Source organism: Prinia subflava, chromosome 1 (assembly GCF_021018805.1).
Source record: "Prinia subflava isolate CZ2003 ecotype Zambia chromosome 1, Cam_Psub_1.2, whole genome shotgun sequence".
NCBI classification, from domain to species: Eukaryota; Metazoa; Chordata; class Aves; order Passeriformes; family Cisticolidae; genus Prinia; species Prinia subflava.
In genome coordinates, this window is record NC_086247.1 from 42,254,098 (window position 1) to 42,281,962 (window position 27,865).

At 41.3% G+C, this 27,865-nt stretch overlaps 2 protein-coding genes, 1 long non-coding RNA gene and 5 other non-coding genes across 8 annotated transcripts in view; 4 read left to right on the plus strand and 4 right to left on the minus strand.

The window, feature by feature from the left end:
* UBE2V2 (ubiquitin conjugating enzyme E2 V2) overlaps positions 1-675 on the minus strand; it is a 30,079-nt gene extending 29,404 nt beyond the window's left edge. The window contains exon 1 of the mRNA XM_063394455.1: positions 595-675. Within this exon, the coding sequence (XP_063250525.1) occupies positions 595-598 (4 nt within the window). The 5' untranslated portion in view covers positions 599-675. The remainder of the gene's footprint in view (positions 1-594) is intronic.
* A 1,477-nt stretch (positions 676-2,152) lies between these two features.
* TRNAA-AGC (transfer RNA alanine (anticodon AGC)) lies at positions 2,153-2,225 on the minus strand. Its single transcript has one exon. It is a non-coding gene; the product is annotated as a tRNA-Ala (tRNA).
* A 4,505-nt stretch (positions 2,226-6,730) lies between these two features.
* LOC134549076 (uncharacterized) lies at positions 6,731-14,560 on the plus strand. The gene is made up of 2 exons (XR_010079990.1): positions 6,731-6,830; positions 10,997-14,560. It is a non-coding gene; the product is annotated as an uncharacterized LOC134549076 (long non-coding RNA).
* On the plus strand, positions 11,329-11,401 carry TRNAA-AGC (transfer RNA alanine (anticodon AGC)). The gene has a single exon. It is a non-coding gene; the product is annotated as a tRNA-Ala (tRNA).
* Positions 12,039-12,111, minus strand: TRNAA-AGC (transfer RNA alanine (anticodon AGC)). The gene has a single exon. It is a non-coding gene; the product is annotated as a tRNA-Ala (tRNA).
* Positions 14,256-14,328, plus strand: TRNAA-AGC (transfer RNA alanine (anticodon AGC)). Its single transcript has one exon. It is a non-coding gene; the product is annotated as a tRNA-Ala (tRNA).
* A 147-nt stretch (positions 14,561-14,707) lies between the features above and the next one.
* TRNAA-AGC (transfer RNA alanine (anticodon AGC)) lies at positions 14,708-14,780 on the plus strand. Its single transcript has one exon. It is a non-coding gene; the product is annotated as a tRNA-Ala (tRNA).
* Positions 14,781-17,273: 2,493 nt separating this feature from the next.
* On the minus strand, positions 17,274-27,839 carry MCM4 (minichromosome maintenance complex component 4). Its single transcript, XM_063394466.1, has 17 exons — positions 27,704-27,839; positions 27,468-27,568; positions 27,187-27,345; positions 26,331-26,494; positions 26,147-26,245; positions 25,916-26,011; positions 25,732-25,827; positions 25,183-25,321; positions 24,531-24,751; positions 23,886-24,006; positions 22,226-22,485; positions 20,933-21,298; positions 20,630-20,757; positions 19,177-19,384; positions 18,437-18,665; positions 18,188-18,321; positions 17,274-17,835 (listed from the first exon to the last, which is right to left on the minus strand). Exons 2-17 carry the CDS (start codon positions 27,535-27,537, stop codon positions 17,743-17,745), a joined length of 2,583 nt encoding a protein of 860 aa, XP_063250536.1. The 5' UTR covers positions 27,538-27,568; positions 27,704-27,839; the 3' UTR covers positions 17,274-17,742.
* Between the last annotated feature and the right edge of the window lie 26 nt (positions 27,840-27,865).

Genomic DNA, 27,865 nt, shown 5'->3' on the forward strand with positions numbered 1-27,865 from the left:
CTTTACTGTCAAATATCATACAGTCCCCATCAAGAGAAAAATCGGAACTGCAGCGTGCTCAGCTCAGAAAACGAATGTTCTACAATCATGTTGTGAAATAATTTTATTTAAAAGAAGAGTTTCAGAGATTTGAGATTTTTGAGTGCAGATTCTACAAATGGCCCTCATGTTGTACAACACAGTCTCCAGAGTTGCCGTATGATGGTCCCCAAGCTCCATCTCAGCTCATCTCATGGAAGATTTTCTAACTAATATTTGGAACAAGTTATTGATAAAAGACAACTAAGGAATAATTATTTCCTATTTGAAGACCCCAACAAACAAAAACACAGCAATATCTTCCATCAAGTTTAGTACATACAAATTATTCTTCAGAATTCATAACTACCTTGTGTAACTGATTTAAGCATGATATTACAGAGGACTGTACTGTAAAGTATGAGTGGTAATAGTAATAAGAATAAGAAGAATCAAATAAAACTGAATTCTCTCATGGTTCTTTAGATAGAATATTTCTATGCAATTTCTGACTCCAAAAGCACAGACAGACCCAAGTGGTCACTCCTTTGACATGGGGCTCTGGGAACTACTTACCCATTAACAAGTAGTATACTTCCACAGGTAGTAGTTCTTTTGAGAGCCAGGACTCTTGTGTCTCTCAATCCTGTAAATTCTTCACAGGATAGTTTGCCTAAAAAATAAGGACATAAAACACCACATGGGATGAGCAAAACCCTCTTAGTTCTATTCATATTTATACCAAAACAGTTAGAAGTAAGCTTTTCCAGTGTTTACCAGCCCTAGTAGACAGAAGTGCCCCAATGTAGGAAGCTGGGCATAAATGTAATGAAAAATCATTTAATCCTGAAACCTTTCAGCTTTTTGAGTGATTGCAGACTGCACCTGAACAGAGTCTCACCAAATTTCCTCATTCCATTAGTGCACAGCTTGCATCTGATCAGCCAAGAAAAGCAATATAATTCATTCCCTCTAAAAGCACAGAAAGTGTCAGGTATTACGCAGTACCAAAAACACAGAAAACACAGAAGCAATAATAATCACACTGAAGAGTCTTATTCTAAGCAAACAGACATTTAAATTATTACCTGAGTCCAAAAGGACTCATGACAAGACCATAATACTTTTCTCTCCATTAGACTTCATTTTAAGAGGCATCAAGCAGCCTTACAGTCACATTTCCTCTTTTTTTCTCCAGTACTTGGAGAATACAAGAGAAACAAGCAAATGCAATTTCTATCCCATTCCATCTAGAAGCTAATTCCTTTGTTGTCATGGTCACAAGAAGATCTCCCTTCCTCCCAGGTGCTAGTTGTACATCCATGCAGGAGCAGGGTTTCTCCTCCTCCCTAAACATGGAGCCTAATTAATAACTTTTGTTTCCCATTTCTGTTTGTTTTAATATGTGCACTTCCAAGATCCTAATTCACTGTACATGTAAGAAGCACACTCTGCTCATTTCTTCATGCTATCTCAAACTGGAAGTACAAGCAGTTAAATACCTGAGTGAGCAAGTAAGAAAATAAAATCAGAAGTTAAAAAAAAAAAAAAAAAGGTATTTCAGAGATGTGAAAATTCACAAGCAAAAGGCACAATCTTGCTACCAGGTGCAAAAGTACTATAGACTGTTTTAGCCCACTCTTCCTAATAAACATATATACAAATACACAACCGAAATAGGGCAGAAATAATGGGTCTTACACAAAGCATGAATACAAAAGTTTGTTCGCTACACATTAAACTATAATATCAAATGTAAAGTTAGTTAATGAATGAAATCACTAAGCAAATACTTAAGGAGCAATCAAAAATTCCTCATTTCCTTTTCTCAATAAATTTTACATGTCATTTTTTATTGCATTAAGACGTCAGTACATTTAATTATTTCATGCAAATATTGTATTTTTACCTCCTCTGTGCAAAAGAACAAACATCTGATTTTGTTCTTTTGAACAGAATAAAAATTGAAATTAAACTGAAATCAGGAAAAAAATGAAATCTTTAAATTTTTTTTTTTAAGTTTACAATTCTTTCAGGTTTCTGTACACCGTTACACAAGAAGAATTAAATGTAAATAAGAAAATCATATTACACGGTGCCCCGTGGTTTGAAGTGACAGCCGTACTGAAAACACTGGAGAATGCGGGCATCGATCCCGCTACCTCTCGCATGCTAAGCGAGCGCTCTACCATTTGAGCTAATTCCCCACCTGAAAAAAGACTGTTCGAAACTTCGCCATCTGCACTCTAAACTTACAAGAAGCCACAACACAGCAACGTTCGGTTATAAATTCGCTGTTTCTTGCCGAGTCATTCTTTCCACTCACCAACGACTGACTGCAGCCCACAGTGCAATCGTGGGACACGTCTTTCAGCATGTACACTACCAGAATAATCCTATTCATTCTTTTAAAACACGAGTCTTTGTTATTCAGCTGGTTTCATACAAGAAGCTCTCCAAAAGATCAATTTACTTAAAAGAAACCCAATGTGTGTCTTTAGGGAAAAAAAAAAAAAAAAAAAAAGCGCCCTACTTTTACTGAACGACTGTTCCAAATTCAACAAGGAAATCCATGTTCTTTCCAACTTTAAGGGCATGCACATGTAAAGACTGGTTCAGGAAACATTTAATGAAGGAAAAAAATGTTATATGCTTCAATGAAAGAGTTTTATAGTCAAAACTTACACACAGCGTGTGTGCATATATATATATATATGTACATACACATCCTGTCATATAAATGTGTATATATGCACACATACATCTCTTTGGAAGGTGTCTAGCTTCTCTGAGAGAGTCAAGTGAAAATAAAGCAGATCTGTATTTTTCTTATTTATCACCTCACCAAGTGCACTTCCCTATATTTAATACATTACTTTTAACGGCCTTAAACCAGTGACTTTTTGAAAAATGAACGCATCGGTGCTCACGTGGCTTGACACGCAGCATAAAGCTCACGTCGTAGGCAGGGAACGTGATGATGTCCGGCCCCCCTCAACCTGCACCCACAGCCCCTGCGGGCCGCTCCTTACCCCCTCTCCCCCCACAAAACTGCACCCACAGCCCCCCGGAGCTCTGCTCACCTCAAACAACACCCAACCTCCCTCCCTGGCCCCGGCGGCAGCGGCCGCTCCGCACCCGGCCCCGGCGCTCCCGTCATGGCCCCCGCAGCGGGACTCCCTCACGGCCCCGCCCCTGCGCCTGGGCTCCTCCGTCTGCTTCCCCGCTTCCTCGGGACAGCCCTCTCTCCTTCCACAGACCCCTTTCCTTGGGCGTTCCAAAATCCCCTGCCACCTGCTCCGTGCTCTTCCATCCCCTCCGTCCCCCAGCGTCCTCGCTTCTGCTTCACAGACGCACAGGAGCACTTCGGTTGGAAAAGACCTCAGAGCTCATCGAGTTTAACTTCTGCCTGAACACCACCACCACCATGTTAACTAGACCATGACACTGAGTGCCACATTCAGTCCTTCCTTAAACACCCCCACGGACAGTGACTCCACCACCTCCCTGGGCAGCCCATTCCAATGTCTAATCACCACTTCTGTGAAGAAATTCTTTATCATGTCCAAACTAAACCTCCCTTGGTGTATCTTCTATCATCTTGTCCTGTCCCTAGATGAATGGCAGAAGAAGCTGACCCTCATCTGGCTACAGCCTCCTGTCAGGTGGTTGTGGAGAGTGATAAGGTCTCCTGAGCCTCCTTTTCTCCATGATAAACAACTGCAGCTCCCTCGGTCGCTCCTCAATAGGACATGTGCTGCAGACTCTTCCTCAGCTCTGTTGTGCTCCTCCGGACACACCCCAGCACCTCAATATCCTTCTTGAACTGAGGCACCCAGAATTGAACACAGCACCCGAGGTGTGGCCACACCAGTGCTGAGTACAGGCTGGTAACATGGCCCTGGTCCTGCTGGCCACACTATTTCTGATACAAAAATAATGTGAACACACCTCTAACAACTTTCACATACACATAACTTGATCAACCCAGGTGTTTTGAGCTGAACCAAACCAAAGTGGCTGAGCTCCACTTTACATCTTTCCCCTACTTATTTTAACCACAGAAGCCTCTCAGGTATCTCTTTGAAACATAAAGTGATATACCAAGCAAGAGAGCTGGGCTTGGCTCTGGTTCTCTGTAGGGCGAGAAGAATTTACCAACTCCACCTGATTTGTCACGGCAGTGTTGACTTCTGCTCTTCTCCATAAGCTCTCTCTGCTCTTGCACATACACAAGAATTATATAACCCATAATCTGCCACCCAGTGACTTTCTGACTGTTGCTTGAACATCTTCATTTACCGAGGAGATTGTTTCTGCACTAAACCAGACAATGGCTCCTTGCTAAGCCAGGCCACATTTCTCATTTCACAGATGGGAGAAGTTATTCATCCATCAAGTTGAAGCCAGTCCAAGAACAAATCAAATCAGAGCATGAGTGGAGGTAAAATCACCACCTGACTGGTTTCTAACCAGCCTGGCTTGTTTTTATATCATTTACTGGGTTTTGGTGACACTGAATCATTTTACGCACCTTAGCCCTGACACATGATGACTGGCTTGGAGATACTGTACATGAACATCCAGTTGTTCCTGGAGCTGGATTCTTTGGCAGGAGGTAAGACAGACTAGGAATAACTGAAATTAAGCCACTGTCTTTACTCTGTGCGGCAGTATTCACTTTGTGCTTGACAAGCTTCACCATTGATTTGCTACAATTTTTTGACAGTGCCTACCACAATAAAATAGGAAGGGGAAGAACAAATAATGGTATTCAGAAAAAAATATATAGTTGTCAGTTCTAAGAGCACTAATGGTAAAAGTGAGAGTAATAATCAGGTATAAAGTTGCTCTGGATTTATGACCAGCTGTATATTAAAGCTATACCTGATTTTTTGCTTGGTTGTTTTTTTTTTTAATACTAACACTACTCCTGTCAGAATTAATCACAAGATTTTTGAAGGCAAGGAAAGGGTGATTGATTGTGTATAGTTTTTCAGTATTTGTAGAATGTTAAAAAAATTAAAAGCTGTGTGTGAATTATGTAACGCTTGTGAAGTAAGGAGAGATCTTTGCAATGTAAATAAGTCAATTTTCTATGGCAGCTGCTAGAACATGCACAGGCACTTCAGTGGGTTTTGTACTGAAAACACTAGGTGGAAAACTGTGATACAAAATTCAGCTGAAGTAAGGCACCTTTTTTTTCACATGATCTTATTTATGCAGCATGAGCCATCTTGGATGCTCATCTGGGCCTAAAAGCACCTGCTTTCTTGGTCATCTCTAGGAATTAGGAGTGAGTTAGCTAACCAATACTCATTATTGCATTATTTAGCAGTGATGACAAAGAACATATTTAGACCAGGCATTCCTGAGTAACTTCCTGGTCAAGTCTTCAGATTAAAAAAAAATCATCTTACTTTTGTCTTTATCGTCAGAGAAAATAAAGCTTTCTTTACAGGAAGTTTAGAGATGGCTGCTAACAATTCAAATGCTGCTACGATCCTAAAGGGCTGGTAAACAACTCAAGATTCTGCATTGCTCTTGTTTCAAGTTGTCTAACACCATTAACATTTTTTCATAGCCTTTTCTTTATTTGAGAAGTATTGAGGTAGCTGTAATTTTACTAACAATATTTAACAAAAGAACTCGAGTTACATAAAAATAGCTCAGCTCTTGCTAAAAGAAAACAATGAATTTCTGTTTTTTCCCTATTTTGCTTTTTTCAGGAAAAATATCCAGCAATACACAAAAATAGCAAGGTTATAAACACACAGGAGATGGGTTATTTGCAAGACATCAGAGATTCCAATGAACTGAGGAAGAAGGGTGTAAGCTGGAGCACCTTAGCCTAGAGTTTCACCAAGCCTGCTGGCTGGATAAACCAAAGGTGGGTTTTACAACTTACTGCTAAAACTGTCTTTTCTTGCTAACAGTTAACCTGATGTTTGGTGTCAAAGGTGCAGAGGCTGAAATTGTTTGCAAGATGGGAATAGCTTTTACAGGTTGCAAATAACCCTTATGTTCTATAATCACCTTAAAAAAACCCCAACAAAACAGAAAGTGACAGAGAAAGATATACTGCATATCCAAATTATTCAGAAGTCGCGTTCTCAACTGTTAGAAACTATCAGGAATGTGGTTTGAAAATGGAAATTCTGTCCTTCTTAAACGCATAGCAATGTACATTTTTAAAAATTGTTTTTCAACTTCCACCCTCAAAGCAATGCCTAGGAAAATGCATGAACATAAACCTAATCATGAATTTACATTTTGAAAAAAATATTTAAGTCCATTTAAAGGCGTACACATATTCCTGCTACTTACAGTAATTGCATTGGGAAAAACTAGGATAAAAACCTGCTCTTTCCAGCATTACCTTTCGCCCCGATGGTACAGCAGGCAGCTTCATGGGGACAGAGGAGCTGACCAACAGGCAGGTTGGTGGCTTTTCTTCAGAACACTCCCCTGCCATCCCAACAGCTGCCTCCTGCGTCAGGAGACAGAGCTGCTGCAGCAGCTCCCTGTTCACTCGATCACAGGCTGCTCACCGCTCCATCTATAAAGGAATAAAAGGAGGGCAGCAGCTGCCCTGGGGGCCAGAGTCGCCATCGGGCTGGGTGGAAACACGCCTCCACAGAAGGTTCTAGCACAGGGCAGGGCACGCATAGTGCCTGGGAAGGGCGGGGCAGAGGCCCCGTCCTGGGAGGCTGGGAAGGTGGGAGTGTGCAGGCAGGAGAGCTGTGTCTGCTTGGTTGTCAGCTGGAGCGAGTCCGGGCTCAGACCATCGACAGACCAAGCAGGTGGAGGAGGTTTGTGCACAGCCTTTTACCCAGGGGCTTTCTGGTCGTGGTGGTTGGCTTGGTGGCTCTCACAAAGTCTCTTTGGAGTCATGGTGTGCTTGTTTGAAGGAGGAGGTGCGGTGGGCAGTGCGACTCCACAGGGGAGCAGGTGCTTTTGTGGGTTCTCGTGGGGTTCCTGTTCCCGTGCTTCCTATTCCTGAGCTGCTCTGCCATGACTCAGGCTCCAGCCCTCTTTCAATTATTCTCAACACCTACAACCACACAAATCCTACACTGCATTAGCAAACTTTAATAGCTGTTGTTTTCTTTACTTCTGATACTGCTCCTCCAGAGTTTACTTAACTTGTAACACTGAGCACAGGAGAAAAGTGGAAGACTCAAATCAGGATAACTTGGTTTGAAGAACTTGTTGAAGTGGATGCTATCCTAAACTTTTTTGCGGTCTTAATTCAGCATGGTTGTGGTGTTTTGAATACACTAAGTATACAAATATAGTATACACTATATACACTGTATATAGTATACACTAAAGTAAGCAAGTAGCTTCACTGGTGAATACAGCTCCTATAATGATAACTCTGGTTTCCCTGTTCAGGTTTAAAATTATTGTATATCTTGGTGGTGTATAAATTTAAAAAAGGAAAGCTCTCAGATTTTCATATGGACCTAAGTAATCAGATGTTAAACATACACTGAACTTCAGTGAGTTCTGTGTATCTTAACCCTCTAGTCTTGGAACACTGCAGCCAGATAAATTTTTCTGTTCATTCCATGTAACCAGTTCCCTGTGGCTTTTTATAAATGGTTGATTTATTTATTTGGATTAGGTTATTTTTCTTTAAAAACTACTCTATTATTCTGGAAGAAATCTCATTTAGTGAGTACATAGTTCTGTTCCTTAGTAAAAGCCATATTATCATATGCTTTATCATATGATAATATATATTTTCATATATCATAGCGATCTGAATCTTCTTAAGTCTTCTAAGCCATAAAAAATCTTCATTCTCACTCCTGTTAACTTTGGCACAAAAAGTGAAAGCCAGATAAAAATCAAAAATACAAAGATTTTTTTTACTATTCTGTGTAAACCTATGGTTTGGAAGAGAAACTAAAAGAACACGAGGAAAATCTTATATGTGCTGTTTAGTGATAGCTGATTAGTCAGGTGTCCTAGGCATACCTAGCCCACGTTCTCTGCTACATGGAATTATAGGGACTGTAATTTAGTGAAAATAATGAAAATCTAGATTCTTGCAGTGATGGTTTAGAAGACAAAGGTTGCAGATCCAGTGGAATTCAGGTACAGTCAATTTCACTACTTTTGTAACAACCTTGTTTATTGCTGTTAACTATTAAACAGTTTGATTTGTATGTAAAATTAGTAACACAGTTTGTTTGTGTTGTCATTCTGTTTATTTCAAGGAGAGCACTGTACATGTAGCATGGTGTTGAAACTTTTTTTGAACACTCATTAAATTAGTAGGGATACAAGGTCTTCCAGAAAAATTAGGAGTAAGCTGTGATATGAGTCCAGCCCTTTTCCTGGGGAGAAAACCTAAATGCATAGTTATGTTAGTGTATGACTTCCTGTTTCCCCATCTGAAAACAGAATGAAATCTTTACCAATCTGGAATCCAGATGATAACCTAGGTGGAAATATAAAATCCATGGATCCTTTTAGAGAAAGACAATGGCAACCTGTATGTTTACTTGGTATTTCAACTCTCTGATAGTTAGAGATTTTACAGGTTGAAATAATGAGGGTGATTTTTGCATTAGTCCTCAGGGAGATGACAGAGTAGCATAAAATGATCTTGCTCAGAGCTGTGCTCTGAGATCACCATCTTATTAATGCACAGAGAGCACAGTGTTAACCTAAATGCTAAGCTGGTAAATATATACAAAAAACATTTTGGTGTCATACTTGTTACAAAAGCAGTACATTTAATATGAATTATTTTGGTTTTTGCAAGTTTTTGTTGCGACTGCTAATGGTAACTGAAGTTACCTAGCATGCCTGGCTAAGCTGATTCCTTGACCAAAATTACAGAATTTTGTACTCATGCATAACCTCCCAGATGGACTACACTGATTTTCCTCACAGCTGGTAACCACAGTAGCAAATACTATTAAAAGTAACAAATCTTTCTAGGGTTTATTATGTTTTGAGGTTTTTTGTTGGTTTTTTTCTTTTTGGTTGGTTCTTATGTTTTGGGATTTCTTTAGCATGTTTATGTCTTGTACTTTGGGTACGAATCAATGAGTAATGGTAAAATGGAGGCAAAAATATATGAACAAGCAATAATATCATTAATAAATAGAGTATTATTCTCATTGTGGCCATTAAAAACAGAAATAGGGATTCTGGGAGGTTTCTTGTGACTCATGGCATGGCTCCGTGTTGGTTTTTCTGTGATTTACAGTGCATTTGGTTGGGTGCTGTCTGTTGGAGCTTGAGGGGTTTGTTTGTGGGTTTTTTCCTTCCAGAGGATGGTGTGAATTTTGCTGTCCAATTCCATATTTTGATACTGCTTTTTAGTAAAATTATCTCTGAGGTCCAAAACACATATCCTTCTATGCTTTAAATACAGCTTTTCCTTCAATGCTTTAAATATGGGATAAATACTTGATACAGAACTGGAGACATACTTGCTTCGTTTTAATGCTATATCTATCAACTTGAAGGTTAGCTTATTTAATAGAATGAACTGAATGTACTATAGCTGTCCTAACTCACTTTGTCACTGCCTAATTTATAGTTCATTCTGAGTTTTGCTTGATTTTAAGTAAATTTTACCCTACCTGCTGTGATAAAGCCTTAAGACTGTCAGTGCCTAGTCACTAATTGAAAGTTTCAGTTTGTGTGCAGTTGTAAGCCTGCTTGGGGATTCCCTTAATTAAACCAAGTAGATGTGCTGTACCTGTCAAAATCTGGCATGATGAAACCCTGGTCTCGCCTGGGCTGTGTTCGTACAAGCCTGATACAGACACAACTAGAAGGGTTCTGTTTGCTGGCTTGTTTTACAGTATAGGTATTTTTGAGACCTAAATGGTTTTTGTTCAGAAGGAATACTAAGAAAAATGTGAAATGTCCCAGAATGGAAGGAGCAGCAGGCTTCCTTGCTTTGCCAGGCACACTGACCTGTGGGGCTTTCAGTCAGCCAATTGCTTAAATATCAGTGGTATCTGCAGCATAATTCCAGGAGTAAAAATTTAATTACCACCTGAAAAATAATTTCAGGTGCTTCTTTCCACATGGATTAAGTAAGAGAGGGAGAAACACTTTTTTGGCAAAGCCAGCTGTTTCAGTCAGAGTGAGGGAGTAGGTGGCAAGACACTGGAATTTTGCTAATGGAAGAATGTGCATGGGACTTCTGGTGTACAGCTTTAGGGCTAGACCAAAGACTGAAGTTTTATTATTTTATTTTCTAAAATCACTAATTCATTGAAGAATAGAGATTTGAAAGATCTTTATATGTCAGTGTGATTCATGTGTCTTAAAGCATCCTGGGGAAATCGAGAGATGTTTGTGTAGTTATTTAATAAAATTAATTTCAGATACTCCTTTTTTTTTTAGAAAAGCAGATTATTTAATATTGTAAGTGTAATAAAAATTCAAAAGTATCTTGCTGTTTGTGAAATCACTGAACAGCATTTTTACTGCTGATTCATTATAGTAAAAAATTGTAATTTTTTACATTTTAGTTGTATATTTTGGATTTTTTATATGTATTTATCTCTGTTCTTGTCTATCTGATGATCACATCACAACTTTAAAATGCCTGAGAGATGTAAGTAAATTATGTGAACTATTTCTTTGTTTTCAGGTGTTCCATTTGGTGCTTTTTTTCATTGTTTCCAAAACCCTTGTTCCATGGGTGCTTTTTTTTTTTACCCCCTTTTTATAACGTGAACCCAGCCTCTCTTGCTACAAGAGAAAGAACTGGAAGAGCGGTTCCAATTCAGTCTTATATATTTGATATTGTAAAATGTGGAGAAGGGTAAAATTATTTAGCCGATTGTCTTCCACCTAGGGATTACAAGTAGGAAAAATCCGTTTTAGAAAAAATACAGTATTTAAATATATCCAGATTTCTCTTAAGCAGTAATAATTGTTTAGTGTGAACGTAAGTCTGCAGCTGCCTGGAAACACAAGCCCGAATGTTATCCAGATGCAGCTCCGCTGGACAAAGCGCTTGCTGTTGCCTCGAGGAGTCCAGATATCATATTAGGCGAAATTCCCACTACGGCTGTCAAAAGCGGTGCGCTTGCAGGAAGACCTAATTGTTTCTGCCTTTCATTGGAGGGCTGTGCGCTGTTATTGCCTACCCGTGGCTTCGGCAGGGGATTGGAAGGGCTCGGACTGCCCAGCTACCGGGAGCTGGCGGAAGAAGGTTTGTTTGTGTTGGAGGCGGCGGGTCACATTTCAGCGCGTGGTGCGGGGAGTCCGGTCGGGAGGGAAGCGAAAGCACGAATGGTCAGTGAAGGGGGCGTGCAGCCCGCGGGGGAATTAGCTCAAATGGTAGAGCGCTCGCTTAGCATGCGAGAGGTAGCGGGATCGATGCCCGCATTCTCCAGCGGCCGGGCCGCTCTTTTGAATTCAGATCCGTTTTCCTGGAGCAGTGTCGTAAGGATTAAATTGAATTAGTTTGGAGACGCGTTTGCATAGTAGGAAGTCTTTAAGTTGTTAACGTTGATCAGAGCTGAGCTTTTTTTTTTTTTTTCAGGTGCAAATTATTTTCTTCTCATGGCTAGAAGGAGACATTAGATGAGAGACTGAGTGTAACTTGAAAGTCACGTTAGGAACACGCGTGCCCTGCCCAGCCTACAGCGATACACTAATTCTGTGGTGAGCTGATGATTTATGTGGAGAACTACACACTTTTACATCTTCGCAGAGACAATTTCAGTAACTTCGCATCATTAAAAAGTGATCATGAATGCTCACATTCAGTGCAGTGGTAAGGGACGGGGATGGCTATATTTTTTTTTCTGTATGACGGAGTAACAGCGTTAGTTCAGATGGGTTTGTGAAGAAATTGTTTCTCAGAGACAAGTGCTCCGGTGTAATCTCAAACTAACGTTTCTTCTTCTCCCCTTCCGGTTGCCGCGCGAGGTGGCCTGTGCTACTGCTGTGGATTTTCTACCACAGCCCTGAGACTGTTCATGGCAGAAAATCTTTTCCCGCCGCGGCGCTGCGGCCGATCAAAACACTGGAGAATGCGGGCATCGATCCCGCTACCTCTCGCATGCTAAGCGAGCGCTCTACCATTTGAGCTAATTCCCCCTGCCGCGGGTACTGCGGGGCCACTGCACTCGTGCTGGATCCCCTCTTGGCCGCTTCGGCTGCAGCTACTGTGTGCGGTCGCTCTCTCTAACTGAGCCACCTGTGAATTTACATGGAAAACCCGGTGGCTGAAAAGCCAGGCTATGCACTTGACGTATGAAGAGCATTTTCTCCTTGGATAAAACAGCTCGTTTTCCTGAGAACGCACCCTTCAGTGTTTATTCAAGGAGAGAGAACTCTTGTTCTTACATCTCTTGCAGTGCAAATACAAAAAGACTTGTAAATCTAGAAAGACTACTCTTAGAAGTCACCCAAGCACAGTGAGATTTTTCTTCTCTTTTTTTTTTCAAGTCTTTTAGTTCCTTTTCCAACTTTATTTTCTAATTAAACATACTTAAATGATAAGTACAATGGTTTAAAAGTTCATGTTTAGATTCTGGAGAGGAAAAATTCATTCATGTATTTTTATGTTATAAATTAGAAATTATTTGTATTTCCACCTTTATTTATTTACTTTAATAATTGTTTCCAAATAGTATTGCATCTTAAATATATGGGGTTACTAAGCACATTTTTTAAATAGAAAAATTCACCTGTAGTCATACTAACTGACTTTGCAATGGGAAGCACATTGCTTAACCTCTGTTCACAGGCTATTAAATCAGAGAATGCTTTCTGGATTTCAAGCAGGAAAATGTAGTTTACAGAGAGAGTGGATACACTAACATGCTGTTTAAATGCAGAGAACTAAATCCTGCTAGTAAACTAAAGTGTGTGCAGTAATCCGACAATACATGTACTGGTGGTTTTCTGTGAAGGATTTAGGCAGCACTGGATGGCAGCAACCAGTCAAAACAAAAGAAATTTCAAAATTGAGCATCAGCAAGTTACAACTTCTCTAGGTAAGGTAGTACTCCAAATTGTTACAATCCAGATTCAGGTCAAGATGCGGAACTACAACTACAGTTGCTGCTAACATTCTCTTAAGATTCAAATATTCTCCTGCCTGACTTCAGGCTCTGGACAATAATAATAAAAAATGATCCTTAACACTTCTTGCATTATATTGGAGATGATTTTATCTACCTCGCTTGAGTAGACTTGAGGGGGAAAGCAAATATACAAAAGCAGTTTCAGTCCTTCTCAGAGGCATTTGTGTGTCTTAGGCTCAGTGATGGCCTCCTGCACGCCTGTGGCCAGGATCTCTCCCATATCCTGTTTTCATGAAGTTCAGCTCTATAAAGAGTTTTCTTTATCAACCCTGTGCAGTTTGAGTCATTATGAAAAAGGCAGGTTACCTCTCCCTGTTTTTCACCACAATATCTCACTCTCATCTCACTCTGCCACTGAAGACTTCACCCATTTGGCTCACAGAAAAACAGTTTATTTAATGCCCAAGCCAGGTAAGAGTGAGGCAAGATCTCTGCACTATTTTCAATTATTAAAACAGGTATTTTGTATAATTGGCAGCATTGTTTTGTGATCATTAATTAGTTGTGAGTGTTGCTAAGTTTTCATGTAAGATGGCAAGTAAAATGTTCTAATTGCTTCACCTGATTGGGAAAACTTCCTTATCTATGTCTGAAAAATAGTCTGACCTTCTTAGTTCCATTTAAAAAAAGAGGGTGTTTCAGTTTTGAAGGCTTTGTATCCGCATACTTTCATTTTAACACAGATCACTTCATCTTCTTGTCAATAGTAATGGAAACTGATACAAGTTAATTTCATCAGGCTTCAGTTTTGCTTTCTAGATGGTCTCCCGAGGGGCCATCAGGGCAAATGTGAGTTTATTATCCTCAAGCTGCTCCACTGTGTCGTCTGTGATGTGATTACCTTGCGTGTAGAAGGACAAATTTAGCGTGTGGCAGGTGGCACACTGAGTGTGACTGAGAGGCTGCAGGGCACGAGTTTGTCTCGCACGTTAGCGTCAAGTGCCTTATCACATTACTCCGCCTTATCACGTTAGTTTTTTTGTCATCTGGGGCAAAACCATCGGCGGCTCCAGGTCAGGCAGTAGTTAAATGTTCTGAGCGGCTGTCCGGGGGTCACTCCCCGCGGTGAAAAAGACGAGTAAAGGTGAAAAGCACAGTTTAGACTTAGAGGTACTAAAGTCTAAAGTTACAGGATGTCGAATGCGGGTGTGCGGGGAATTAGCTCAAATGGTAGAGCGCTCGCTTAGCATGCGAGAGGTAGCGGGATCGATGCCCGCATTCTCCACTGTGGTTTTTGCTCCTCGCGGGAGTAATACTTCCCTGCGAGTATTTGAGAAAATACTCAGTCTGACGCGAACAGCGAGAAGAGGAACTGCCACAACGCTCTTCCTTTCGTGAGTACAAATAACGGGGTGTTTTTTATTATTACATACACACAGCTGGAAAACGTGTCTGTTCCAGTTTGCCTTGTTTCTTGCTGCTTGATTTGGAAATGCTAAATAAAGTACTACAAGCGAGTGATTTTGGAATCAAAGTTCAACTTTTTTTCATTTGTGAGCAGAGACGCCAAAGCGAGAGAGAAAAGTGCATCGTACATGCGGAGCCGCGGGTTTAGGCGCTCGGACGGGATCAGAGATCTGTGATCCCGGCTGTAGCCAGCAGGGGGGGAATTAGCTCAAATGGTAGAGCGCTCGCTTAGCATGCGAGAGGTAGCGGGATCGATGCCCGCATTCTCCAGTGTTTTGCCACGCAAAAATTGATCCACACTACCGAACAAAATGTGTACCTCCTCCAGTAAAATATTAGTTTTGTTTTAATCGGAGTAAACTGCTTTTTTTTTCCTCCTTCCTTTTCCTCCTCTGCCCTTACTCCCTAATCAGGCTTATATAACTGTATAGGTCAATCCTCTGTTGTAACAGTTGACTTCCTGGACAGTGTAAGTTAAATTGAGCGGGAAGAGAATTCTGCAGTATGACATTTTTCCGTGTTTAATGAAAAACGTGTCATGGTTTAGCCCCAGGCAGTCACCAAGCCCCACAGAGTTGCTCACTCCCCCACCTGCAGGGAGACAATTAGAAGTGTAAAAGCTGGAAAGCTCCGTTTTTGAAATAAAGGCAGTTTAAAAGGGAAAGCAGAAGCCATGCACACAAGCAAAGCAAAACACGGAATTAAATCACTGCTTCCCATGGGCAGGCAGGTGTCCAGCCATCCCCAGGAGAGCAGGACCCCATCACGTGTAGTGGTTTCTTGGGAAGACAAATTACATCACTTCAAATGTCCCCCTCTTCCTTCTTCTTCCCCTCACATTACATACTGGGCATGTTGTCATATGGTCTGGAAAACGCCTTTGGGCAGGTAGAGTCACCTGTCCTGCCTGTCTCCTCCCTACCTCCCATGCCAACATGGCAATATGAGAAGCAGAAAAGGCCTTGCCGCTGTCTAAGCCCTGCTCAGCAACAACAAACACACCTCTGTATTATCAACCCCGTATATATCAATCAATATAAATTATCAGCACAAATTTAAAATACGGCCCCACAACAGCCACTGTGAAGAAAATTAACTCTACAGCATCCAAAATCAACACACAATGGATGAGTGAGGGTTAGAGACCTGAATTAATGTGTCTTGTTCACAGTGGCAATAGTTTAGGAATGTTTGCTCTTCTCCAGCTATCCTTTGTGATCCCTGCCCAGATATACAGGATCTTCTTTCACTAATGATCTTTGTGAAGCTGTAGTATGAGCTGGATCAGTCAATTCAAGTTACAGCTAAAAGCTGTCACCTCTTTCTTCCCAAGCCTGTGTCCTGGAAAGCACACATCATCATCCATGTCATTTAGCTATGGCCTGTGTGCAGGCTGTAATTGACCTCCTCAGACTTCTCTCCTACTTCAGTTTGGCAGAGGTGCCTGTAACATGTCTGAAAGCACACTTGTGTTAGAGCTTCAGAGATAACCTTGACCACATGATTCACTGACTTCCCCAAACATCTTACTAATTTCTTCTAGTCCTTCTCCAGACATGGAGTATTTCATTAGGGTGCACTTTCCCCTGACCCTTTCATGAGCTGCACAGCAAGTGCAGCTCTTTAGATCTCAGTCACCAGTTATGCTAAATTTGTTGTGTCTTGAATATTAACTGAGCACCTCACAGTGTGTAGAAAAGCCTTATTTCCTCACATCTTCAGTCTGTTCATGGATGAGGAAGAAAATGTGTGTGGAATCAGCAAAATTTATTATTCCATTTCTTGGTCTGTCTCTGGAGGCCAAAAACTTAAACTTCCCCTTGAACGCTCAGGTGTACCTGAAAATTCATAGCATACCCAAATGTGACTGCTTTCAGTATGATCAGCAGATAGAAGATGCCTAGAATGGTCATACTAAATCCCATTGTTCTGAAAAGTCTAGGGGATCCTCATGACTGCTGTGGAGGCACTTATTTTCAGCAGTTTTTCTCAGTTCAGAGTGTGTTCCCACTGGGTTCTTCTCCCCATAACATCCTGTGGTACATCTGTTTTATAAAAAACTATTTCTGATCATGATCTTTGATATGTAATTTTTATCTCATCAACTGTAAGCAGTGTGGACAAGGATAATGCAGACATCTGTCTCAGGAATGTCTAACGATTAGAGAAAGACTCATCATTCCTTTAGGATGAACACAGTATAATCCAAGATCACCTCAAGTAAGTACATAGATGGATTATTTTTTTTTTTCCTTCTTCATGAAGTAAAGGCAGAGTAAAGTTTGGAATATTTCTCGGTAACATAATCCAACAGTTATGCAAGGATTCTAACCTGCTCATTGCACTCAAATAAAAAAGACCACAGAAAGGAATCATGCTGCTTTGTAAAGCTGAGGAAGGTCGACATAGCATTGTATTTTTCTATTAAAAAATCACCCATACCAGGCCCTTGGGAATATTATTGTAAACAAGCTACAAGACCTTGTTCTTTCAGGACTGATTATATGTCATTACACCAAAGGTAGGTATCTTAATTTATCCAGTCATACTTCAAATTGAAGTAAAGAAATATGGTTGCAAGTAGAATCTATCTACCTTTTTCACATCAAGAATACTTCCACAGGACACTCAGGTCAAACAAACCAACCAAAAAGCCTTTCATGCTCTCACAAAAAACTTCCAAAAAGTTGTAGAATTCTAGACTGAAAAGTGCTCAGCACACAATATGCTAATTTGTACTTGAAATGAACATGAAAGAGCCCCTTTAAGTCAAATAATTTTATTTCAGCTTACAGCAATACTAACAGTAAAAATTGCAATTACTAAAAACTCCTTTAAGATGAATTTTTGCAATTCAGTTGGAAATACAGGTAATATTGTTACCATGCTCTAAAAGACCTCAAAAAAACCACAAAGCCCTTGCCATATTAGTAATTACATTTACCTAAAATGTAAATAGCATTTTTGATGTATTGAGGATTTTCATAATACCTTTTAATGACAGTGATGCCACTAAATCAGGACTGCCCTTGTCATAGCAAATGATAGCCCAAGCAGTGCAAATCTTGCAGTGGCAATATAGTAAGGCAAAGTGAAGCCACGACAGTTGGTTGGCAGGGAAAGGCTATGCCTGTCACAGTAGATGACAGTCCCAAATCTCAAAGATCTTGCAGCCTGACACTGTCTAGAGTGAGGCAAAGTACAAGTCGTGACAGCAGGCTCTCAGGGTAACTCACAGCAGCCTCACAGTCTTTCCAGTCACAGTCAGGAAGTCCTCATCAGCCAAGGCACGAAGTGCTTCTTCAAACATTTCTTTCGTGATAGCCTTAAAGAAAAGGAGCAGATCAAATAAAGATAGGGAAAATTCTTCAAGCATAGTAAAAATGCTATACTTCTACTAGTTTTCTAATATTTGTATTTGAAGTTTTCATTTGTTCTATGTGAAAGCCAAAGCCTGGCCTGGAACCCTGAAGCTGAGTTTGCTAATTCCACAAGCCAGAATAAATTAAGGTACAGTAGATCCAATACATTTGTCTGTAACAGAACTGGCTTTCTAGTCATGCCAACAAATCATTCATGCTTCCACTTCCTTCCAAAAGGTGATTTGAGGACAAGAAGGTTCATTTGGAAAAAAATGCTTTTAAAAATCAATGGAAATGCAAAAGCAGGAAACTTACTGTTTCAGACTGTGCTCGAAGATCATCCAAAAGCTGCTGGTACTTCAAAGATGGTGTTTTACCCTTTGACTGGATGAGCTTCCGTAAGGCTTGAGCCAATTCCTCTTTCCGCTTACGAGCTGTAGCACTCATTCCTTACAAAGGCAAAGAAAACACCTTTCACCAATCGGCTGAGAACAGGTTAAGTTACATTTTAAAAACCACAAAATCCCAACAGGGGCGCTCCTGTAGCACTACGGAAGCACACACCTGTGGTGAGGATGGAGATGTCCACGATTCCGGTCCGGGGATCAGTGGCAGACTGTTTCAGCGCTTCCCGGTGGAGGCGCTTTGCCTCCTCCACATCGATGATCTCCACCTTCTCCGAGAAGCGCACCTTGGCGTGCGCCTCCGCCAGCCGGATCAGAGACTCCAGCTGCCGCGGGTACGCGGAAACCATGCCCTTGCCACTGCCAATCTTCCTCATGTCCACGTACGCCTGGAAGGGGGACACCCGTTACATCTTCACTGCATCTTAATTCCTTCTCAGTCCCCAAATCTTATTTCAGAATAGGAGCAATTCTAGCAAGCCATCCCAGACACTGTATTTCTGCTCACACTGCTTCATGGTTCGTCTGCAGTTGTGAATAACCACCTCAAATAAATTCTTTTCCGTTATAAAGCGATTAAACCATGGTAATGAATCAAGTTTTGAATCACTTTAGAATTCTGGATTAGTCTTATACCACAACTTATAGTTGTGTCTGTGACAACACATTTTGCTTTGGTAGACTTTAATGTGTTTTATGTGATGGAACCAAACCAACAGATCTGAGAGCTAAACATTAGAATGCAGAATGACTCATCTGCTCCCCCTTTCCATCAGAGACCTCTTTTTTTAAAGGATCTTGCAGAAAGTTGTTCTGTAGATAGAGTGTATGTAAGAGGGAATTTCACCATTTCTGACAAGTCAGGAAAGACTCTGAACATTCTCAGCAGCAATTCTATACCTCAATAAGGGCTTGGCTTGCTTCTTCACCTAATCTGGGATTTACATAGCTACGAGCATATGCAATGTAATCCCTCAATACTGCCATGTCCATGTATTCCTCCTCCATCTTTTCTTCTGTTTGGTAGTACAGTGAAACCAAATGGCGAGCAAGGCGCCTGTCGTAAGCTTCATCACGTGGATCCAACATCAAAAAGATCAAGTCAAATCTGAATGGGATATGATCCAGCATTAGTGTGCATACTTTCTTGTCATTTAGGCACTTGGCTTAGAAGGATTTGAATAATAACTAGGTACAGGTAGGAGTTACTAGACTTAATTCCTGCTCTCAGTATAAATTGCTTTCTTACACTGGAATGACATTTTTCCTAGAATACTCAAGAACAGAGTATACAGAACACCACAATAGATTTTCTTACACCCTATGGATTTGAAATTTTGAAAGCAAGGTGCATTCTGCAGAATTCAGATTCCATGTTCAAGGCTGACATATTTTGTTTCCTTAAAAAACCCACACCCCACATCTCCCCCAAAAGAAAGTTGCAACTGCCACAAACAAGAAATTCCACACACATAACAAATGCACAGAGCTTGCTGTTAAAGATACTGCCCTGAAATATAACAGCAAAAACTAACTAAATAAATTACAAATAATTCAAAAGGCACTAGCAGTTTAATCCTGAGGAAAATGGTGTATAATTTTACAAACAATATATTCAGCTAGTCTCAACTATAAGCAGACATGGATAATACGTTTTTAGTCACCCTTTCTTCTGTAGGCTTAAATGCAAAAAATTCAGAGGCTGCTCCAACCTAGCAGCTCTTAATTGAAATTTAAGCTGTAAGTGTTCTCAGGATACCCAGTATACCATCAGTGTACTTCAAATTTCCAGTTACTGTGGAAATTCTCAATCAGATGCAACTCCAACATGTAGTTTAATTTTCTGTCAGCAAGCACTAAATGTGACTCTTAACAGCTACTGCCCAAATAACTGACCAGCACTGCTACCTCCGCAGGTAAATTTTACAAAGCAGCATCCAGCAGGCACAGATCTTAAGATTCTATCACCTCTGTCACCAAGTTCCCTGATTATCAGTATTTCACTTTAAAAGCTTTATGGAGCTAAGAAAAGCATCCTGAATTTTTGTTAGTTATCAATACAGTGAGTTTCAGAACAGCTCTTTTCTAGGAGATGATTATGAAACAAAATAGAATTAAATAAAAGAGATCCTACAGATCTTACCACACGTGTTCTTCAAAGTCAATGTGTAAATACTAAAAGGCACGTCTATGCTCACACAGAAAATGTAACGACAGCATTTAAAGCATGTGCTATGAAAGTTTTCCATTAGGTTGAGAAGAACACAGTAGTTGTATTCTACTATATGTAATAATTTTCAGAAGAGGAAGTGTAACATCCCCTGAAAATGACACATGCAGTAAAGTTCAGTACCTTGACAGCAGCGTATGAGGAAGCTGAATGTTTTCAATAGTAGTCTTTTTTGGATTCCACTGTGATTCTATAGGATTAGCTGCTGCTAGGATAGATGCACGAGCATTCAGTTGGCAAATAATTCCAGCCTGTCAAAAGGAAAAACATTTCTGAAACCAGCTGCAGCTGTGCCACCAAAACCTCCCTCCAACTTCATGAGATCACCAATGTTATTAGATGGATTCTGTAGCCAAAAACTGCATTGTGAAAGCCTCTGAGTAAAGCAGGAGCAAAAGCCTCTAGGAATAACTTCAATTCATTTACCTTTGCAATGGAGAGTGTCTGTTGTTCCATTACTTCATGCAGAACTGACCTTGTGCTTTCATTCATTTTATCAAACTCATCAATGCAGCAAATGCCATTGTCACTAAGTACCAGAGCTCCTGTCTGAAGAACCAGCTGTCGTGTTTCTGGATCCTTCATCACGTAGGCAGTGAGACCAACTGCACTTGAGCCTTTGCCAGAAGTATACTGGCCTCGAGGAACCAGGTTATACACATACTGCAGCAGCTGGGATTTGCTAGTACCAGGATCACCACAGAGAAGAATGTTGATCTCTGCACGAAAATTGCCTCTTCCTGTGTGAGTAAAATCCTTTCTTGATCCGCCAAAAAGCTGAAGCAGAATACCCTACAAAAATGAAAATATCACTTCTAGTACAGATGTAACAGAGCAAATCCAACTGTTCAACTGAAACTTCTGAAAACAAACACTGCTAAAATTAACACAACTCAATGCATCTGGGTTTCAAACATCAAAGACAAATTCTGTATGTCGTTGTAACCAGATTTTGGCTGGAGCCTGAAGAATCCCCTTTATGAAGGGTCCTTAGTTTACCTCAACTCCACCCCCTAGACTTGATGTGCCTTGATTAGCATGTTGAAAAGGTAACAACAAAAGGAACTGTGTTCCCATTTCATAAGTAAATCGTTGCATGGTTTTGAATTATACTTTCAGGAACCTGTTAACTATAATAATGTATAAACCTATTAAAAAAGAACCTCAAAGGAACATACTTGGAAGAGGAGTGTTTGATGTCTAACAATACCTTGAGACCTGCTACTGATTGCAGTTTTCACAATGTTCCAGTACCTCAGCTGACACTTTATCGGAATAGTCCCTTCTTGGATACATCCAAGTAAATGTTTTGATACTCCATAATTCAGAGTCAACCAAATGTCATTTTGAAGCTACTCTTCTCTTGTGGATGCCTCTTCTCAGCAAGCACAGTTACTGTGTTACAGGTACTTACTTACCTTTGATCATCAGCAATCTGAACTTCCAGGAAATGTTCAGGATGCATCCTACAATTAAGTTTTCCCAGTTCTGCTGCCTTTCCTAAATTTTCAGTTCTCTTCCCTAATTAACACTCCAGCATGAAAAGAATTATGATACACTTACAACCAACTCCACCCTGACAAGACCATGACATTTTAAGACTGCTCAAGATAACAGCTTTTTGAATTTTTAAGTTTCAAGATACATTAACAACAAACAGTAACTACAAACATACACACATAAAAATACATGTCTAACGAGAAATACAGAACTTTTCACCTTTTTTATATCTTCATGCTCATAAATACTTGGAGCCAAGGCTAAAGCAAGCCTCTCATATATGTCTACTTTTTTAGAAAGCTCTTTGAGCATTTCCACACGTTCCTCTGTAAACCTCTTTTGCTCAGTTTCCTCATCAACGCAGTGCAGGCGTTTGGAGTCTGTCTTGCGATAGTGTATGACATCAATGTGGGTCTTGTACACGGAGTTCACGCTGCTCACCCGGGGATTAACTCGAATGGGGACTGCCCTGTAGATACCTGAATGCAAATTTCAATCACAGCATTAGATATGGAGAAACATGCTAATTCCAAACCCTAAAAATTACACAAGTTCCCAAGAAGAGTAGAGCTTTTCTTAACAGCCTAAATACTTTATCATCTAGTTTCTCACTGTAAGTCATGTAGAAGCCACATTTAAGTCACCTAGACCCATTTTTGCAGATAGACATATATGTTTTACATTCATACCACAAGTGTCCTCATCAATGAAAGCATTTTTAAAAGAAAATCAATGCTTGATGCTTTGGAAATTCCCACTCCAGTCAGCCTTTCCCCCTCTTTTTAAGTGCCAAGTTTAATAACAGATTTCTAACACGTTTCAAACAGCTTGGGTTTTTTTACAGCAATTGTTTTAAAGCAAAGTGGTTTATCATATGCTACAGTATCACAAAGACTTACTCTACATTATCACTCTTCTGACTGCAGACAGTATTTAAGATACTGTGTCTTAAGTAACAGCTTTAGAGTGAAGGAATCAAGGTCAGACAGCCTGGGGATGTCTAGTCCAATCATGGGGTCAAACTGGAGTCGGTTGGAGTGCACTGCTTGCTAAAAGCTGTCTCCCATCAGGTTTTGAGTCTTTTTAAGGACCAAGACTCCACACAGCCTTGCCAGTCAAGCCATGATGAGGTTCGATCACACAAACAGTAAAAAAGTTCTTATTTTTAACTGGAATTGCCTGTATTTCAGCTTGTGCCCTCTGTGTGCCACTAGGCAGCATTAAGCAGAGTCTGGCTTTGCTTTCTTGACACTACCACCCCTCCACACACACCAAACAGGTGTTTCTAAACATGCTAAGATTCCCCCAAGCCTTCTGTTCTCCAGGCTGAGCAGTCACAGCTTTCTCAGCCTTTCCATGTATGACCAAGGCTTCTGTTATCTTCATAGCCCTTTGCTGAATTCACTCCTGTACGTTCATGTCTCCCTTGCCCTGGGAGACCCCACAATGGGACTCAGTACTCCCTCAACCTGCTGGCAACTCTCCTAACACAGCCCAGGACAATGCTGGCACCACAGCCACGGTCTGTCACGCACTGCTTCCTTCCAGTTTTGTTCTTGTCTGCAAGTTTGCTGAAGGTGTAGAACACTGTCCCAGTCAGCAAAGGTTTCAGGATTATTGGCTCTGTCATCATTCCCAGGGCTCAAGATGAAGCTGACTGGCCTGCAGTTCCCCAGGTCTCCTCCTCACTGCAGGGAGTGCCATTAGCTTTTTTTCCTAGTATTTTAGCCAGTCACCATGACTTTTTAAAGATAACTGAGTGGCTTTGCAAAGGAAGTTTCCAGCTCCCTCAGCACTTGGAAGTGCATCCCATCAGGTCCCTTCACACACAGTTAAGATTAATGAAAAAAAAAATGGAAACACTCAAACCAAACTTTACCTGTGACATTAACTCTGTCACCTGGCTGAACTTTATCAACAAGGTCATTGTGAGCAAAGAGCACCACCGTATGCGGGGTCTGTCCAGCTGGCATATCTTCAGGAGACTCCTGCAGTTTGATCTAGCAAAAAAACCACTTAAGTTTCAGTTGCAAAAAAGCAGAGCTTTTCCACAAAGCATGCAACAGGATTTTGAATTCACACACTCTTGAGCATCATTTTGAATCAGGAACATTGCACAGGAACAAAATATCCCCACCCAAACCCCACCCCATCAAATGTCTTATTGATGAAAAGACATTATGAAAATGAGAATTCTGCTGATTGCTACTGGCATGGATAAAATGCTGCTACAAACAAGGCTCATCTAGTCTAGACAGAAGTGGACATACTGTATATAAAGGGGTTTCCATGCAGAAACATTAAGAGGTGTGTATACTTCATTTCATCCTCCTAATGCATTCCTTCTCCAAAGTACATTTACTGTTTCACTAAGTTGTTTCACCCATTTCCATGTTCCACAACAATTTTCTATTCAAAGCATTTAATCCCAAGATACATAACTAATGCTGTTGATGATTTTAGGAGGGTGAGGGAGCAAAAACTAGCACCTCTCTCTTTTTGGCCACTAGCTAAGCCAACATACCATCTGTTTGTCAGAGAACATGGATCTGTTGTGAATCAGCGCCATGCTGTGCGTTGTGTTACAGTTCTTGCACACGGATGGTTCGGCAATCCTGCCACGGTCGATTTCCACTCTGGTGGTGAAAGCGCAGACCTGGCATCTAAAGAACGCTTCCTGCATCTCAGGAATTAACTGGGAGCTTCTGATGACCATGCCACTGATGGTAATGAGTTGATCAATGTCTACAAAAATGTAGAGACTCATGTCATGACCTTGCGCTCTTAAAATTTAAATAACCTTCAAAATGTCACCTTACAATAGTTTTTAGGCAGAAAGTAGAGGCAGGTTACTGCTATTTTGTTTAAGCAAAATGAATCATAAATGCATAATACCAACATTCTAATTTATAGGAGTATGTATACAAAAGAAAGAGTCCTTTGCACTTGCAGAACTAAGAACATGAGTAGTTGATGAGAGATTTCCTTGATGGATAGATTACTCTGCATTTGGGCTCTGAAGCATTTGCTTCTGAAACAGACATGAATGGAAGACATTGGTCTGGAGGGACCACAAGTACAGTTTTATATAATCTTAATGCAATCCTCTGTTAGTATTCACTAAGTTTATGACAATCTTTAAGATTCTTGTATAACATAGTAAGCAAAACGTTTACCTTCAGGGTTTAGATTTCTCATATTCCTGGTCTTCAGTGCATTATACGGCCTTACTTGAATTTGATGCTCTAGTATTGAATCGGGGTAACGATCAAAAAAGATCTCATTGGCAGCCATGTCAAATGTTGGGATAACTTCCTGTATTAGAAACAGCTTACAAGTTAAATCATAGAAGGAAGAAATCATGCATAAAGCATTTTATGTGCTGCTGATCAGCCAGTAATGACTAAAAGTTACACCATTTGACTATTTTCCTACGTAACAAAACCTGCTGTTTGGATCAGATTTAATCAATCACTTGAGTATTGCAGGGGGTGAAAGTACAAAACTCTGGACATTGCAGTTGACCAGCTAACTTCACATGCACGAGCTACTCACTGTTTCTATGATCATCTACTATGAATGACCTACTTTATATTTAGTAAAATAAAATAGCCACTGAGATTGCACTGAACACACACAGTATGCACTGCATTTAAACAAGCATTTTGAAACCCAGAAATGCAAAAGAGCCACCTGAAAGCCAGAAAACAAGTGCACTACTTCACCTGAGGATAGCAGATCAGTTGCCTGTAGAGATTTTCATCAAATGATCTTAGATGGTCACAATTTACGTTCAAGAATGGTTCCCCAACCATATTAATCTGCAAGGGAGTTAGGAAATCTTTAGCTCAATGGCATGCAAGACCGAGAAAAGCAAAGCTGAATTACAAATGACTGCATTACAAGTACCTCTTGAAGTCGTTGCATATAGCGTGGCTCATTAAGATCCAGGCCAATGTCTTCATCCTCTTTATCCAGTGGATCGATGAAGCGCTGGAGGAATCTCTGAAAGTTAAGAAAGAGAGGAAAAATGAGCAGAATTCAGCAGTACAAAAACCTCCCTTGTATCAGATTCAACTAATATTTGTTTAAATCAAACTAGCTTTTCTTTTTTTAAAAAAAGGAAGAAACAAAACCCACCTGGAATTTTTCTTTGCACGAGGCCACATTAACATCTGTTCCCCAAATAACAAGCTTTTGTCCAAGAGATTGCTCAGTTGCAACTATATCTTCAGCCAGCTGCATGGAAAAAAATTAAGCACACACAAATATTCATCTGTTTAAAAAGAAGCAGTCAGATACAAGAGGTGAGACATCCACCTACCCCATCCGAGTGTAAATCCACTTGTCTGGCTTTACGGACAGAGCCCAGATCCGGCCTCTGCCTGACTGGAGTTCCTCGTACACCGCTTCGAGGGGTACCCTCTACCCTGGAGCTGGGCGTGCCGTAAGTCAGAGGTGAACTGATGTCAAAGTCAAGAGGAATGGCTATAAGAGGAGGAGTTTTGTAATGATTATTGAGACATTTTACATCTGGAGCAGACTAAAATTCAGCCTCATTTGTCTCATCATTCTTTCAACTGTGTCATAAAATGAGCAGTATCAGTCAAGCCCACACAATAAAGATGTTGCCAGTGTCCGTAGAACTTTTGTTAACAGCTCTTCTCAAAGATCCCAAGTTTGAATGAAGCTTTCCTAGAAAACTTTACAGCAGTACTGCATTTTAAAACTACACTGAAGTTCAAGCACAAAAACATGGAGAATTTTGGATAAAACACTTTTTTCAGTATTTTGGGGGTTGTAGAGCAAGTGACACAATTAACAGCTACTGGAATTAAAACGAACCCTAAATATAAAAACAAGAAAGGCTTTCTATGGCAGACAACCTACCGTCTTCTGTGTTAGTAGTTTTACCATCCTTTCTATAAATAAATTTGAAAAACTAGTGTGTATTCCCTGATACATATTCCCATGCTAACTGGAATCTACTCTAGAGATTTGCACCCCCAGACCCTGCCTGCACTCCTGTAGAGTTCACTGTACTAAATTCAAATGAGAAACATGAGACAAGGCTCATTTTTCCTCCAGCGTTTTTCAGCCGGATCTGGCCCAACGCTGGCTCGCAGTGCAGGCGGCCCTGCATCCCCAGGGCCCGCCCAGCCGCCGCAGCCCCGGCGTACCGGAGTGGCGGAACTGCGGCGGGCTGGAGAACAGCGCATCGGCGGCGCCGGGGCTCTGCACGTCGGCGGGCGGGGACGTGGGCAGGGGCTGCAGGTCCCCGGTGGAGGTGGAATCGTCTGTCCGACGCTTCTGGGAAGGAGGAGAGCGAGCATCTTGTGCTGGAAGACACAAGCGGAGCCGGCGTTACAATAGCCAGGCCGCCGCAGCAAGCGGACCGAGGCAGGGGCTGGGAGAACACCCCCGGGGCGGGAGGCCCACCCCTTCCCGCCTCAGCACTTACGAGTCGGGGGGTTGCTGCCCCGGCCGCGCTTGCCCCGTCGGCGGCTGGGAGTGGAGGCTGGCGACGACATGGCGCTGCTGCGGCTCCAGCGGCGGTCCTACCTGGGGGTAGGGGGTCGGCGAGAAGAATGAGCGCGGTGGGCGCTCCGCCAGCGGCCGAGCCCTGACCGGCGGGTTTCCGTCCCTCTCCTCCCCTCCGGCCGCGACCCCCGCCCGCCGCCCGCCGCCCCCACCCACCTGCACAGCGCCACTACCGCACCACACTTCGCGCCAAAGCCAGCGGCGTGCGCGCGCCCTCCCGGGCTTTCTGGCCAATGGCGAGGCGCGATCGTAACGGGAGCGCCCAACGAAGGCAGAATGGGAGGACGCGGAACCGAGAGGGAAAAGAGAAAGGAGCTG